The sequence below is a fragment of the Sminthopsis crassicaudata genome, chromosome 2 (genome assembly GCF_048593235.1).
Source record: "Sminthopsis crassicaudata isolate SCR6 chromosome 2, ASM4859323v1, whole genome shotgun sequence".
Lineage (NCBI taxonomy): Eukaryota > Metazoa > Chordata > Mammalia > Dasyuromorphia > Dasyuridae > Sminthopsis > Sminthopsis crassicaudata.
In genome coordinates this window covers 635589686-635604702 of record NC_133618.1, presented here as the reverse complement: position 1 = coordinate 635604702, position 15017 = coordinate 635589686, and the positions used below count along the sequence as shown (strand labels likewise).

Sequence of the window (15017 nt, the reverse complement as noted above, 5' to 3'; positions counted from 1 at the left end):
CCTGGCAAAGGAAGGCCCACAGTCCTGTACTGCTTCCTGAGCAGAGGTAAGGTCTTCAATCAGGTCACCTGATCCTCCATACCCCCTCACATCTGAGCCTGGCCACAAAGCACCCACTAAATAGGATAACTTTCAATTCTCTCAGTTGCTAAGACTCTGCCCCCTTTCAAGGTAATTTGAATTTAGTTTTTATATATTTATTTACTTATTGACATTCATGTTTCCCCCAACAGAGTTTAAGCTATCCCCAGTGCCAAACAGTGCCTTGCACACATGAGGTGCTCTATAATTGCTTGTTGATCTCGACTCTACAGTTAACACTTCAACATCAGCTTCCTTCTAGCTCAGTTCCTGCCTTGCTCATGTGGAAAACTCCAATCTTGGATCACTGCCATGATTGACAGCCTCCATTCCTACTCACCTATTGCTGAACCCTGAGGGAGGAGGTCATGCAACTCTATTGGCTTTGATGTCATCAAATTTCCACTGGACCTTGCCACAACAAACCAATCTTTTCATTTCTCCTCAACTGAATCCCAATCCCCTTTGCTGCCATTTCCTAACTTGTTTTTATTTTCTGAAGGCTCCTACAGCACTCCCTCCCTCCAACTTCTTAAATGACCCCCCACTCACACTTTACTAAAAGAAAAGAAACCACTGGCTAGGCAAATGTTCTTCTCTCCCAATATCCTCTGACACCCTTAGCTATTATCTCTGCCTTTATTCCAATAGTTTCTAACAAAAAGACAGCTCTTCTTGCTAGGAACAACCCTTCTATACATACCCTTTTTAATAGCTTTTGGTTTTTCCATACACATGCAGAGTTTTCAACATTCATCCTTCAGCATTCACGTGTGTTCCAAATTTTCTTCCCTCCTCCTCACCCTCCTCCCATAGGTAGTAAATAATCCAATATAGGTTAAACATGTGCAATTCTAAATATTTTTCCATATTCATCATACTATGCAAGAAAAATCAGATCAAAAAATGAAAGGAAAATAAAAAACATGAGAAAAAAACAAATTAAAAAAAATGAAAAGGTGAAAATACTATACTCTGATCCACTTTCAGTCTCTACAGTAAATTTTGTCACTTATTTAAAACCTTGTTTCTCAGAAATGGAAGGGAACTGAGAAGTCACTTAACCTGGGATCCACAAGCTCTTGAATATATTTCAAGAAATCCATGAAGTTATTATTAATATTAAATATTAATATTTAAATAAAATATTAATTTTCATTCATTTCAATTATTAATATTAAAAGAAAACAACATGATTCTGCAAACGGTTCACAGGTTTCACTAGAATGACTGCCAAAGAGGTCCATGTCCCAACAAAACTTAAGAACTTCAGACATAATCCAATCCTCTTGTTTTAGACATGAGGAAACATCAACTGACTGGTTTGTATGAGATGGCTTGGATCATAGAAAGGCAAAACCAGGATTCAAATTCAGATGTTCTGACTTCAAATCCAGTGCTCTTTTGCTCTAGGTCACTTCCTTCTAATTAAATAGCTACTTACTATGCAAGATTCTGGAACCAGGACAAACATGAATAAGATAGACCTTAAATCAAGCAGCTTACAGCCTAAGAGGGAAGAAAATGTTTAATAAATGCTTACTGTATGCACCACAATGAGCTACATGTTGGAAAAACATACAAAATTTAGAGGAGACATTCCCTCTACCCTTGTGGAGATTCCAATCTCAAGATATACTCAATTGACTGTAATTCAAGGTAGGAAGCTCTAAGAAGACATGAGATATGCTTGTCATCTGATTGAATTCAATTATAAAGTTTAAGTAGCTTGCCTATTTCTCAGATGCTCTAGCTTAATTGACTCCCTAAGGCATCATCCTCCCACAAGCTCTGTTCCAATGCACCCCTTTTCTCCTCAAATCATCTTCAACCCTTCTTTTGAGTGGAAGACCTTGACTCATATTTTACTGAAGCATATGAGGCTATTTATTACAAGCTTCCTCTCCTCTCCATTTCTACTACTTGGATTCATTCACATTACCTCCTACTCTCCCTTCTATTACAGCCTCAGAAGATGGGCTCCTTCTTGTCAATGGTGACTTATCAATCCCACATCCTCAAGGAGTTTTGCTTATTCCTCCTTTTTAATGGTAGATCTCTCTCTCTCAGCCGCCCACAGAGATGCCCAAACAGCCTTGCCACTGGTAACCTTCAAGTAAGCTTACCACCTCAGCTACTGTTTGCCCTCTTCCTCCTCCTTTTCACAGCCTTTTGCTGTCTTTGCTTCCTTCCATCCCTACTCAGAATCTGGCTTCGGACCACTAGTTCCACTACTTGGTCTCTCCCAAATGACCAATAATTTCATAATTACTCAATCCAGTGGGCTTTTCTCAATTTTCTCCCTTCTTGACAAATCCATAGCATTTGAAACCACTGACCAGTCATCCTACCGGCTTTCCTCCTATCACCGGGCTGTCCCAGCACCTTGGCCCAGCCACATATCCCATGTCTTCTTCTCTTCCTTCTATGCAAATGATTCCAAAAGCTACATATTAAGCCTTAGTATCTCCCTCAAATTCTATTTCCACACTCCAAGTGACTCCTGCACACTGGCACCTCGTGTTTTGAGGTCTATAATGGCAGTCATCTCTCCTCTGCTCCCCAATCCTGACGTCTTCCTTTCCAGGGCATCACCAATCAAGCTAGTTCTCAAGCCTTTTTCTTACTGCCCCCAAAGCCAAGTAACAGTCAAGTCTTAAGGACTCTGCCTCTCCCTCACCACTTCAGAGCTTCTACTCTTCGAGTATCAGTAGTTCCCCATTTTCTCTAAGATAAAGTCCAAACTCTTCTGTTTGATATTTAAAGCTCTGTATAAGGTGGCTTCTCACTTTGCTGTTGTTCTTTTTAGTTTTAGGGAAACCTTTTGCTTTTCTATGACATTCATTTTAAAACATATCCCTCTCCTATCCAGCAAGCTTTCCCTTTTAAGAAATTTTTGCTAAAACTTCAGCAAAACCAACCAACAGTGTCACAATATATATATATATATATATATATATATATATATATATATATATATATATATATATATCATTCTATCTAATTCAGCAAAACAATAATGATGATAACTCAATCGATATAGTGACCACTATGTGCCAGGCACTGTGCTAAGCGATATTATCCATCTGACCCGCACAATACTCCTGAGAGGTAAGTGCTATTACCCCTATTTATCAGATGAGGAAACTGAAGCAAATTGAGGATGACTTGTCTGGGGTCACACAACTAATGTGTTTGAGATCAGACTTGCAGGACAATATGAACTACCCAGGTCTTTCAGACTGGTTTTATCCATTCCCTGCCCCGATTTACTCAAACTGCCTCATCCACTGTTTTCTCCTTGGGCTTCACACTTCTCGGTCAGGCTTTCTCCTCAGCCCTCATCTCAAATCAAATTAACCTTCTCCTCCAGGGCCCAGTGGTTACTACTCTCTCCTACTCCCTGAATTAACTTTGCATTTATTTTGTCTATATTTGCATTTATTGGAGTATATGTTGTTTGCCTATGGTAAAATAAATGTAAGCTTTTAAAAGCTGCAACTGTTTTGTGTGTGTGTGTGTGTGTGTGTGTGTGTGTGTGTGTGTGTGTGTTGGGGTTTTTGTTTTGTTTTGTTTTGTTTTCTTAGGTCTTCATAGCTGCAGAAATTGGCATGATACTACTAAACATTAAATAAATGTTCACTGACTCGAAGTGTGCTAAAAGGGAATACATTTGGCACCAGAGTAAATAATAATTCCTGTCTTCAATAGCAATCCCAATGTTTCTGCAAAAAATTAGTGCTTCATCCATTGACATGCATTCTCATTCACGATCACCAAATTCCCTGGTGCAATGAATCTTAGACTTCCCACAAGGAAGTGGGATTCTGAAGTTATGTCAGTAGAGAACAAGCTTTGTGAAAGTATCAAGCGTATGGTCATTGAAACAGGTTTATTCTTCTTTCTAGGAATTAATCTAGCTATCATGAAACAAATTTGTTGGCTGGCCTTGGCAATCCACAAAACAAAGAAAGGAACAAAAGTAGCCCTCAGTCTTGTGGAACAACTTTCCTCGCTGGAACACATACATTGTATTAAGTGAGAGGTTCCAACACCACAAATTTACTGACAGTCAAATAACCCCAAAACAGATTGTTATCTACAGAATAATAACAGCATCAGGAGAGACACTTATGACCACAATCAATAAATGTATTTTTTAAAAAGATCCTGATAACCCCAATTAATCCACAAAAACAAAGTATCTATGTTCTAGATAATGTGCATGGCACTGGGGAAATAAGAATAAGAACAACTCAGTCCTTTCCTGATTTCACTCTAATGGGAGAAACTCCACCACCACACAAAAGTGAATATAAGATGAAGTGGTGATGGGGGATTTATTCCATTATCCACTAGGGACACATAATTGCCTCAATTATAAGATAAAAAGAAATACTGGTATACTCCTTCCATTATGAGAATGTATTAAGAGAAAAGAGAGCATGTATGCGTGCACACGCACACGTGCATACAACACACACACACACACCCCTCCACATCCTTCTTTGGATCAAAAGGAAGAAGATACTCACAGCTGTGTCTCCTTTTGGGATATCTGTTTCTGTAGGCTGTCAGACTGACTCAGACACTCTTGTTCAAATTTCTCATCCTCATTCTTGGCTTCCATTTGAGCCTTCTCTGCTTGCTGCAATCTGGTGTAATTCAAATCAACTTTGGGTAAAACTGAGGCTAGAACTAGGGTGTAAAAGGGTGAAGAAGACAAATAAAAGAAAAATGGGGAAATAGAAACATTTCTAAACAAAAACAAAGTCTGGGGGAAACTTACAAACTCAAATGAGAAAGAGCCACACAATGCCTAAAAATGGCTTCCATGATTGTCATTATGCCATATAATACACCCAGGACACGGTCTTCAGATTTACTTTATTTCTTGCTTAAGATTAACAATGCAAAGCAGTACAACTTTTATCACTTATATGGAGTTTAGTCTACATTACAAAGTATGTGCATTACTGCCTTTTAAAAAACTGCCAATTACAGCCCTACCATTATCAGCACTAATTAAGCAAAGAAATTGCAATGGGCTACGTGTTGTATGAGAATACAAGAGCCATGATGTTACGTGTAATAAGGCCAAGAGCAGAGAGCCATGCCCATCCCCAATCAACAGCACAGAGCACATTCTGCAACGTTCTCCCTGTCCTTACTGAAGGATACCAGTGCTGTTGGGTTTTGCATATGTACATGTGTACGTGTGTATATGTGTGTGTTTGTTTTTTGGGTTTTTTTTAATTTAAGAAAATTTCTCTGGTAGTTGGCACTGCAGCTTCCTCAACCATATGCTCCCACCACCAAATGAATTAAAAGTAATTAGCTAAAAATATTTTGTTTGTTACTTTTCTTTTCTTAGGGTTTTAGGACCTGACTTTCCTAGTTTTCTTTTCATAACATGTGCTTATTGTTTCTGCTGTGTTCCCCCACAGCTTCTGCTATGAAAGATTTAAAAATATTTGATTTTACTGGTTTGAAGTTGAATGTTTATTTTAAAAAATAAAAGCTCTCCAAAATTTCCTGGAAAATATGACTCTAATTGAAAGGTAATATAGCAAATTGATGTCTAATGAGTCAAATTCCAGGTGGTGCATTTCCTTTCACAATTGCAAGTTTGGAGTCACAGAAATGGGTATTTCACTTGGGCTTCGTAAAAGTTGCTATTTCCCCCAAGTGAATAAAGAAGGGGAAAACACCACTTTATGTCTTTGAAGACTAAAACAAAATACAAATTCAGGAACATGTAAACTCCCCAAAGCTTTCCTATAAGGCTTAAGGGGACTTTTGTCTTATCAGGCTCATCAAGGCAAGCTTTAATGTTGTGCTACTGTCCAAGAATGCTTAACAGAAGTGGCAAATACTACTCAAGCACAAAAACAGTCAAAAGAGGCTGTGACAAACTGATATTTAAAATACTGTAAAAATCAAGGTAGAGCCATAATGAAGAGAGTGCCAAAGGAAAAAGAAATTTCTGTCATCAAAATATGGAAACAAAGGTTAATTTAATTTTGAACAATTTGACATTTTACATTAAAAAATAGCTGGAAGATAAGACTGTTTGATAAACCTGATCTGCACTGGCTCAATATTCAGAAAAAATATGGGGATGGTGAAGTTTGAGGGGAATCCAAAGTCACTCGCTCTCTTTATGGAAGCATATTACCACAGCAGAGAGTTGGAGGGCTTCCTAACACCCTTCTGTAATATTTCATTACATCATTTTTTTTTTCTATTGAACAAGCTGTACAAATTCGAACACCCTTTAAGATTTTTTAGATGCCATGGGCATAAGGCAGCTTCAAAAAGATATATCTTTGACCAATTTGTACTGGGGCTGCGCATCACTGCTGGCACACTTCACAAATGACATTGCAATAGTCCTAGTCTGAGTTAATAAATCTTTATCACTTCAGGATGAGATGGACAGAAATCAAAGGCAAGAGAGAAGTAATAAAAATGTCCAAAATGTAAAAATTGGGATAAAAGAAACAAAACAAAAGAGAAAAGAAAAAAAGAAGAAAGAAAAGAGGATGTCAATAAAAGAATATTCATGTCAATAAAGCTTTAATAGTTATGTTTTTCATTGGTAGATTCAAAGAAAGCAATGGTAAGACATATGTTGACACCAATATGACAGGGTAATGGAGGTCTATTACATTTTCCAACAATAAAATGAAAAATCCCACTTATAAATGATTAAATCTAAACAAACTTCTGCTACACGACCTCAATGTATGAACATTTTCAAGCATCTTTTTCTCTCTCTAAATGTCTATACAACAGATGCTAAATTCTTCAAAATGTTTTATATACTTGGATGCAAAACTTGGCATATTTGTAGGCCAAATATACTTCAGAATCAACCCCCTACCATCCAAGAAATAATTAATGGCATTCTGCTGTGGCCAGTGTGGAAGGTGATAATAGATTATTTGAGTTCAAATGAATCGAAAAGATCATCTGATCCAAATCCCTTATTTTACAGATGAGGAAACAAGCAGAAATAAACCTATCTTCAATGCTTACAACACCTGTTTCTAGTCAGGTACATGACATTATAAGAGTCAGTGAAGATGACAGTTGATATGTACTCAAGTCAAAGAAATTTCATTTTGCCACTGGTTTTTTCCCTCACAAGGGAATTTTCAGTTTTCAAACAATAAAAACCAATGGTAAAATTCAGCCAGTTTCTTCCAAACAGGTCATTAACCTAACACTTTCCTAGGAAGGCAGCGTTAGTGGCAAGTGGCAGGGTACAGTCAGGGAAAACGAGTGAAAGGGATGAGAAAGAAGCAAATGCTATGGATGCCCTACCTTTGTTCCAGTTGTTTCATGGCAGCAGTGATTTTATTGGTCTTGTCCTCCAGTCGACCAATTATTTCATTCTTTTCTTTCATGCCTTCTTCTGACCCCTAGTTGGAAACATGAAAGCCACAACAATTTGGGGATTACTACATGCTAACGTTTAACATGTTTGGATTTTTAAAAATCATATTATTCATTAATAGAGTAAATTAACTCAACATTTTAACAATGTTACTCTCTATAATACAAAGTAGTATTATTAATCATTTAATATATCAATGGGCAAAAAAAAAAAAAAAACTAACAAACCCAAGAGAGATTATTTTTCATCAAAATTGTCTCAAGTTCCAAGTAGACACATGATTTAGACATAAAGAAGTGACATAAACAGTGTATATCCTCTTAAGACAGACTTCTTTTTTTCAACTGAGTTAGTTATTTAATTGCTTTGACATGCAAGTCTGCTAAAGTATACTGGCATTTAATAAAAGTTGCAGAGAATCATCTGATCAAAAAATGGAAGACTGGCATCACAAGAATCTAAGAAATCATTATAGTGTTTGGACTTGGATTTTGCTCATACAACTTTAATTTTAACCATTCTGGTCTTTCTGAAGTCATCATTGTCTTAAAAAGGATTCCTTTGTCATTGCCATATAATTAAAAAATCACACATCTTCCTTTTTTTTTTGTAATAATAACAGCTAGTCTTTATACAGTGACTTAAGGTCTGCAAAGCAGTTTACTATGTTGTTATATGTGAAATAACTGCTATTATTATTCTTCCCCTTGTCCAGGTGAGAAAATAGAAGTCAGGAGTGGCCAGCACCTTAGCCAGGCTCACAGAGCTGGGAAGGGTCTGAGGCTGGTGTGGAATTCAGGCAGGTTCTTGCTACTTTCTGTTACCCTCTATTGGCTGATATGTGAAGGAGGCTGCATGCATAATAATGCCCCTGACTGCTCAGTGATCCTCAATCCTGACTCTTCCTCAGCTTATGAGGATGTTTCTTTACCTGTAGCTTCTGATACATCTCTATGTTAATGGCTTTAACGTCCTCCAGTTGTTGTCGAAGTCCTATAAGAGTATCTTGTTTCTCATGGATGTCTTTTTCCAATAACTTCATGGCAAGCTCAATTTCATGTTTCATGCTGACTTGCACCATAAGCTCATTCTCTACATCCTGAAATTTGAGCACACACACAATTCACAGGGTCAGCTCACAAAATGATATCATGTAGAGGTCAATGGGATTTCAAAGACTCTCCCAGTCTAAGCACTTTCACTACCAAGCAGAAGGAGGCCCCAATGGCTTCAGTGACTGTGATAGGAATCAGGTCTTGTGCCTTCAAATCCATTGATTTTGGAGCCACATCTTTCTCCTATAGGTTAGCATTTTATTATCCTCTCCACTGTTACATATTGCATGCATACTATTCCCATACTAGGTAAGCTTAGGATGGATAGGACCATGTCTTATTTAATCTTTTTAACTTTTCTGGAACTTAGCAAGTACACTTCAGAAGCATTTTCCTAAAGCAAAAAGTGACTAGAAGAGAACTGTTTTAGCATTTAATCTTCAGTTTTATGTCCAAAACAAACAAAATCACATACAGGGAAAATGATAAATCTTTATCCCAAAAGCTGAACATTAATTATGAGAGTGTTGTTGATAATACTAATATTAACTGATATTTCCATGACATTGTTAGGTTGATAAAATGCTTTATGCATATTATTCATTTGATCCTGGGACGTATTTCCTTCTCCTTGTATGAAATGTGGGAGGCTACAAGTGCAGAACAGGTTTACACTATCAGATACAATTACTATCAAAGTTATATTACCAGTCAAAACTGAGCATTTTTATTACAAAGTAGGGCTTTAGGTGAGGGGGAAAAATATCAAAAAATGAAAGTACTGTAAAATATATTAGTGTTAAAGTGGTCTTTAAGACTTTTTCTTCCCAGCATCTCTCCTAATTTAATATTAATGATGCTCACTTGTCGTAACTGGGATTCTTCTCGGAGCTGTCTGCGGGCCTCATTGTACATCTCGTCCAGTCCCTGACGAGACTGTTTGTACGTCTGAAGCTCAGTCTCGACGTCTACTTTGGTAACCTAGGAAGATGGCCACATCATTTAACAGAGAACTCTGAGAAATTCATTGTTACAAGACAGGCGCAGAAATACAAGACAATCAAATCACTAGCAACTATTTTATGTCTAAGATCCAAAGCTGGTGACTGTCAAAACAATTTGGTGCTGGCTAAGAAATAGAGTCATCAGTGGAACAACATGCAAAAGCAAATAAGTACAGCAGCTTGCAGTCTGATAAACTTAGAGATCTCAGAAATCTGGGCAAGAAAAACTATTGGGGAAAAATATAAAATAATCTCTAAGGAAGCTAGGTAGATCAGTATCTCACCTCATATACTGAGATAAGTTGCAAGTGGACACATGATTTAGACATAAAGGAGTGACATCATAAACAAATTAAAGAAGCATGAAAGAAATTATCTGTTAGGGGAAGTATGTATGCTCAAACAAGAAAAAAAGAGGGGCTCACAAGAGGTAAAATGGACAATTCTCATTACATGAAATTAAAAAGGTTTTGCACAAAGAAAATCAAGATAGCGAAAAAGAAAAGCAGGAAATTGGGGGGAGGATGAGAATCCTTTCAGTAAGTTTCTCTGGTAAAAATCTCTTTTCTAAGCTACATAGAAAACTGAGGCAAATTATAATAACAAGAGTCATTCCCTAATTGCCAAATTGTTCAAATTTATTACTGTGGCTCTATGTTCTATCAGTTAGACTATGTTGAAAAAAAAAAAAGAAAATGACAAATACTACAGGCGATGTGGGAAAACAAGTAGACCAACATACTACTGGTAGTAAAGCTATGAAGTGATCTAGTCATTTCAAAAAGCAATTTGGAAATAACTCACCAAAACTATTAAAACATACATACCCTTTTACTTAGTGATAACTCTACTAGGCCTACAAATCAAAGAAAGAAGACAGGGACGCTATGAACAAAAATGTTTATAGCATCTCTTTTTTGTAGTGGCAAAGACCTAGAAACGGAGGCAATAATTTGGAATTATCAATTCCATCAATTTGGAATAGCCAGACAACTTAGGGTATATGAATGTGACAGAATTCTATTATGCTGTAAATCAGGGGTTCTCAAACTACAGCCGTGGGTTTGAGGACCACTGCTGTAAACGAATGATGAAGGAATGGTTTCAAGATAATCTGGGGAGACTTGAATGAATGGGTACAAAATGGAGTAGAACCAAGGAAGATAATTTATATAGTAACAATATTGAAAAGATAACTTGAAAAGATCTGGAAACTCTAATCAACATAAAGAAAATGACAACTTAAGAAAATTCTTGATGAAACATGCTAAAGAAAAACTTCTGGATAAAGAAATAAAGGATTTAGAATGCAAATAGAGATTTTTTTGCATACATGGCTAATGACGGAATATGTTTTACTTGATTATATAGGTTTGTAACAGGCTTTGCTTTTCTTACTTTCTCATTTGGGGGAAAGTGGATATTCAAAGGACAGAATTCAAATATAAAATTGAATATAAAACAATTTTTAAAAAGTATTTCATATGTACCTCTAAATGTTGTTGTGTTTTCATTAAAATCAGTTTATTTTCACTTCGTAACTGATGATTTTCTTCTTGGAGTTTAATGATATTGTTCTTTGCTATTGCTAACTAAATATGAAGAGAAAGGGACAAGAAGAAAGAATGTAAATTTTTTTTTGTTTAAAAAAAAAAAAGCAGTCATTTAAAATCATTACTAAAATCTTTTTAAACCTGTTCCCCTCGATAGGATTTATTTATGAGTTCTATGTACCTCCTTTATCCCCAAAAAAGTTGTTATGCTCAGAAATAGAAACAAGGGGAAAATCCTCAAATAAAGATTTTATATTTCTATACATAAAATCATAAGATTTGAGCTTAAAGGGACATTAGAGATTATTTAATCCAACTTTGTTTTTACAGATGAGGCAAATAGGGATCAGAAAGTCATTTGGGTAGCAAGGCTTCTCTGCCCCCAAATTTTATGTTGGGAGGGAGCCCGGACTCATGGAGTCCACCATCTCTGTTGTTCTACAGAAGAAGTGAGTGAGGGCCAGAATCATTCAGACAGCAAATAGCCAAACCAGGATTCAAAGCTAGGTTCTCTGACTGTCCTTCTCAGCATGCCTCTTACCTTGCCTCCCCTGTACCCTTTTTGGCACTGGCCTCAACCTTGCCTGTTGGCACACAAAGTACCAATACCACTTATCTAAAAGAAGTATGTTTCCAATTCTTAAATCAAAAACAAACTAAAGGAGTGACTTTACTATTCTTTTAGACTCCTTAACTCTTGTATTCATTTAGTTAACAATACATAATGGTGTAGCAAAGTACCTGATAAATAAGGCTACTTTGACACATAAATATACATATTTATATCTATGATATATGATAAATAAATAAAGGCTACTTTGATAAATATCAGGGCTTGAAAGTCACTGCAAATGTTCAGTTCTTTAGCAGATTTGTTTTCAAACATTTTTATCGACTGAGATGAATATTCACTAAAAAAAACTTGATATAAAAGTTCACAGCTTCAATTTAAAGGATGAGACAGGAACAAGAGAAACAGAGCAAATGCCAGGCCTGTTGATCCACTGATTTAGATGAGGCAGTTCACACTAGTATCAATAAATTAATGGGAATTGATATGGCAAGAGTAGAATTACCAGCAAGCATATTTCCACATTCAAAAAATGAATTTCTCTCCAATCAAGATTTCTTTATTGATTAAGTAGGGAGTACATTAGTTTTTTTTTTTTTTTTCATCTGATGTCACTTCAAGGACTTAGCCATAAAAGTACTATTAAGATGAACAATAATTAGGAGCACAATCAGTCAAATTATCTTGGGCTCACTCAACTAAGCCTAAAAAATCCATATCAAATCTAAAAAAAAAAAAAAAAATTAGGTTCCAGGTAAAAATAAATTTTAATAGAAAATAAATTCTATGATCTATATTTCTTTCCATATCAACTATTCCTATGACCTCAATAATTGTGAGTACAGGCTCATTTTATTGGCTAATGGGTTTTTCTTCAAATTACCGATAGTTTCCTGAACAGGGAATGAATCAGACATCTGGTTTTGCTTCTAATTAGCCCAGTGGCCACAGAACACACACTAATAAAAATACCACATGGGATCATTCTGATAACAATAGAAGGAAATAACTGTACAATAATAGTGTTTGTGGATAGTCTTTTGGATAAAGATGGACAAATCTATTTTATTAGGACTGTATGACACAGTGTCACTAGGACACTTAGTACTAATTGCACAGGAGCTAAGAGTTGAGGAGTTTAGTTCTCTATAGTTGCCTCCTGTAGACTTATTCCTAAAAGCTAATCTACTAAAGCATCTCACAATCAAGTAGACCTAACCAGGATCTTAGCAACTTTTCCCCCAGGGATTTAATAACAGTTATCTCTATCACAGATTCTTCACAATGCAGCTTTTACAAGAGCTTACATAAAAATTCATACATATAATCTGAAAGATCATATTATTCATCAGGTCTACGAAATAAAGGTATACATTACTGGATGTGAATACCTCTTCAATCAGTCTAGTGTTTGACTTTTCTAATGAATCAACTCTTGAATGGAGGCTGCTGACTGTGCTGCTGAAAGTAATAAAGAAATTATCATTTAAAATTACAACAAACTCAAAGAGGTAAACCCATGTGTTATAACAAACCCAATGCTGGCTGGCATGAGCCAACTTCCCAGCCCACACTGTAGTTTGGGAGATGTTTTATTTACTTGGATCCTGATTTCATTTCTTATTTCAGTGAGGGAACAAAAATTCTACAGCCAAAGCTTTCATATATTTCTGATTACAATTTTGTTTAGGATTTCTTGTGGCTTCATAAGTATCCTTCTTTTTAGGTGACATTATTTGCAATCAGTATCAATGTAAAGTTGTATTCTGTAAATTCTGAATAGGGCAAACAGATATTATTCAATGCTATTAAAACACAGAAAGATGGTTTTTATTTGGGTAAAAATGGTATAACCATGGCAGTTAGAAATTAAAGGAACCTAAGATATCTTTTAATTCAGTAGTCCCCTGAGTTTACTACTATCAAAATACTTGGTCAAAAATTTGCCCAACACCATCAGGGTTCCATGAAGAACATATATACAATGACCATGAATTCCATGCCTGCTTTGGTCCCTCTCAGAATCTTGTTAATACTCAAAAGAGACCTTCCAAAATAACCTTAGGATTGGGAAATATGGATGTAAAATATGCTGAAATTTTTAAACATCAGGAACTCAACAGATCTGTAGAAAATGAGATGTCAATTATGGACCCAGAAAATATTAACTGAACCCACTTGGACTTTTTTTAGTCTCTATGTATAAACTTGAAAATATTGTGGCTTCTATTTCCATATTTTAGCTTCATAACTTCCTTTTTGCTAGGATTCCAACTTAGAAATATTACATAGCTTATGTTCACAGAAGAGATTCATCAAATAATTGACAATCTTACAACTGTCTCATTAAGCAAAACAAGGAATGTGTTAATTTCATTATTAAAAGAAGAAAGACTTCAGATTCTAGTCACCCCAAACCAAGGTCCCATCATTCTTCAACAGCTCATAGGTAAGGATTCACAACAGCATCTCGATGTAATACTGCCCTTTGATCTGAGCCAATGCTTTATTGGGCATTTAATAGCCTGCACAATGTGGCAAGACTTTTGTTTTTCTGGCCTTATCTCATATTACTGCCATCATTCTACACTCAAGACACAATGAACAATTATTTGTTACTCAAAGAGACTTCATCGCTCCCACCTCCCTAGCTTTGCTAGACTGTTGCTTAGACTTCAAATACCTTTCCTTGTCTTTCATTTAAAGTCCATATCCAGTGCTACCTCCTCCAAGATGTTTTCTCTGATCCCTTCAGGGTCATTAACAACTATTTCCTTCAAAACATAGACATGCTACTATACATTTTGCAAAGATATTTATTATATAATATTCTATACTTCATATATGTCACATTCCCTCCTATACTGTAAGCTCCAAGAGGCCACAAATTATGCCTATTTAAACATGGTATCTACCTCAATGTCTGGCACAGTGTCCTACACAAAGCAGATGCCTTAATGTTTGTGAAATAAACCATGTGTGTAAATAAAAATGATGCATTTGGAAACATGGCTCTGCATATTTATAATATCAATAGTAAAAATGCATCTTTTTACATCTGTCATCTGTTTCTTCAAACACTTAAAGAAGTAAAAAGTCCTTGTCAGACAGATCCTCCGCCCTCTCCATCTGGGGAAGGAGAACTGCTACTTCTCCTCCTGTCAATCATTATCTTTGGATTATGTCTGATATAACTATTCATGTACAAATCTCAGAATTCCAGATCTGATTTTCCCTAGTATAGCTTCCATCCTCAAGCTGATAAGAGTGAATAAAGTTTCTGAGGTAGACAATAGTTCTAGGTGATGTCTCTCACTTGGATATGAACTATATAGCTTTGAAATTTAGAGC

At 36.0% G+C, this 15017-nt stretch overlaps 1 protein-coding gene across 7 annotated transcripts in view; it reads right to left on the bottom strand.

Moving 5' to 3' along the window:
- RUFY2 (RUN and FYVE domain containing 2) overlaps positions 1-15017 on the bottom strand; it is a 44631-nt gene that overhangs the window by 8631 nt on the left and 20983 nt on the right. For 2 of the 7 annotated variants that reach the window (XM_074296588.1, XM_074296592.1), the window contains exons 8-13: positions 13058-13127; positions 11033-11134; positions 9403-9519; positions 8415-8582; positions 7411-7508; positions 4617-4736 (exon numbers count right to left, since the gene is read on the bottom strand). In XM_074296588.1, the coding sequence (XP_074152689.1) occupies positions 4617-4736; positions 7411-7508; positions 8415-8582; positions 9403-9519; positions 11033-11134; positions 13058-13127 (675 nt within the window). Of the gene's footprint in view, positions 1-4616; positions 4780-4949; positions 6504-7410; positions 7509-8414; positions 8583-9402; positions 9520-11032; positions 11135-13057; positions 13128-15017 lie in introns of those variants that run through there. The other 5 variants (XR_012487150.1, XM_074296589.1, XM_074296593.1 and 2 more) reach the window with 5 other exon arrangements.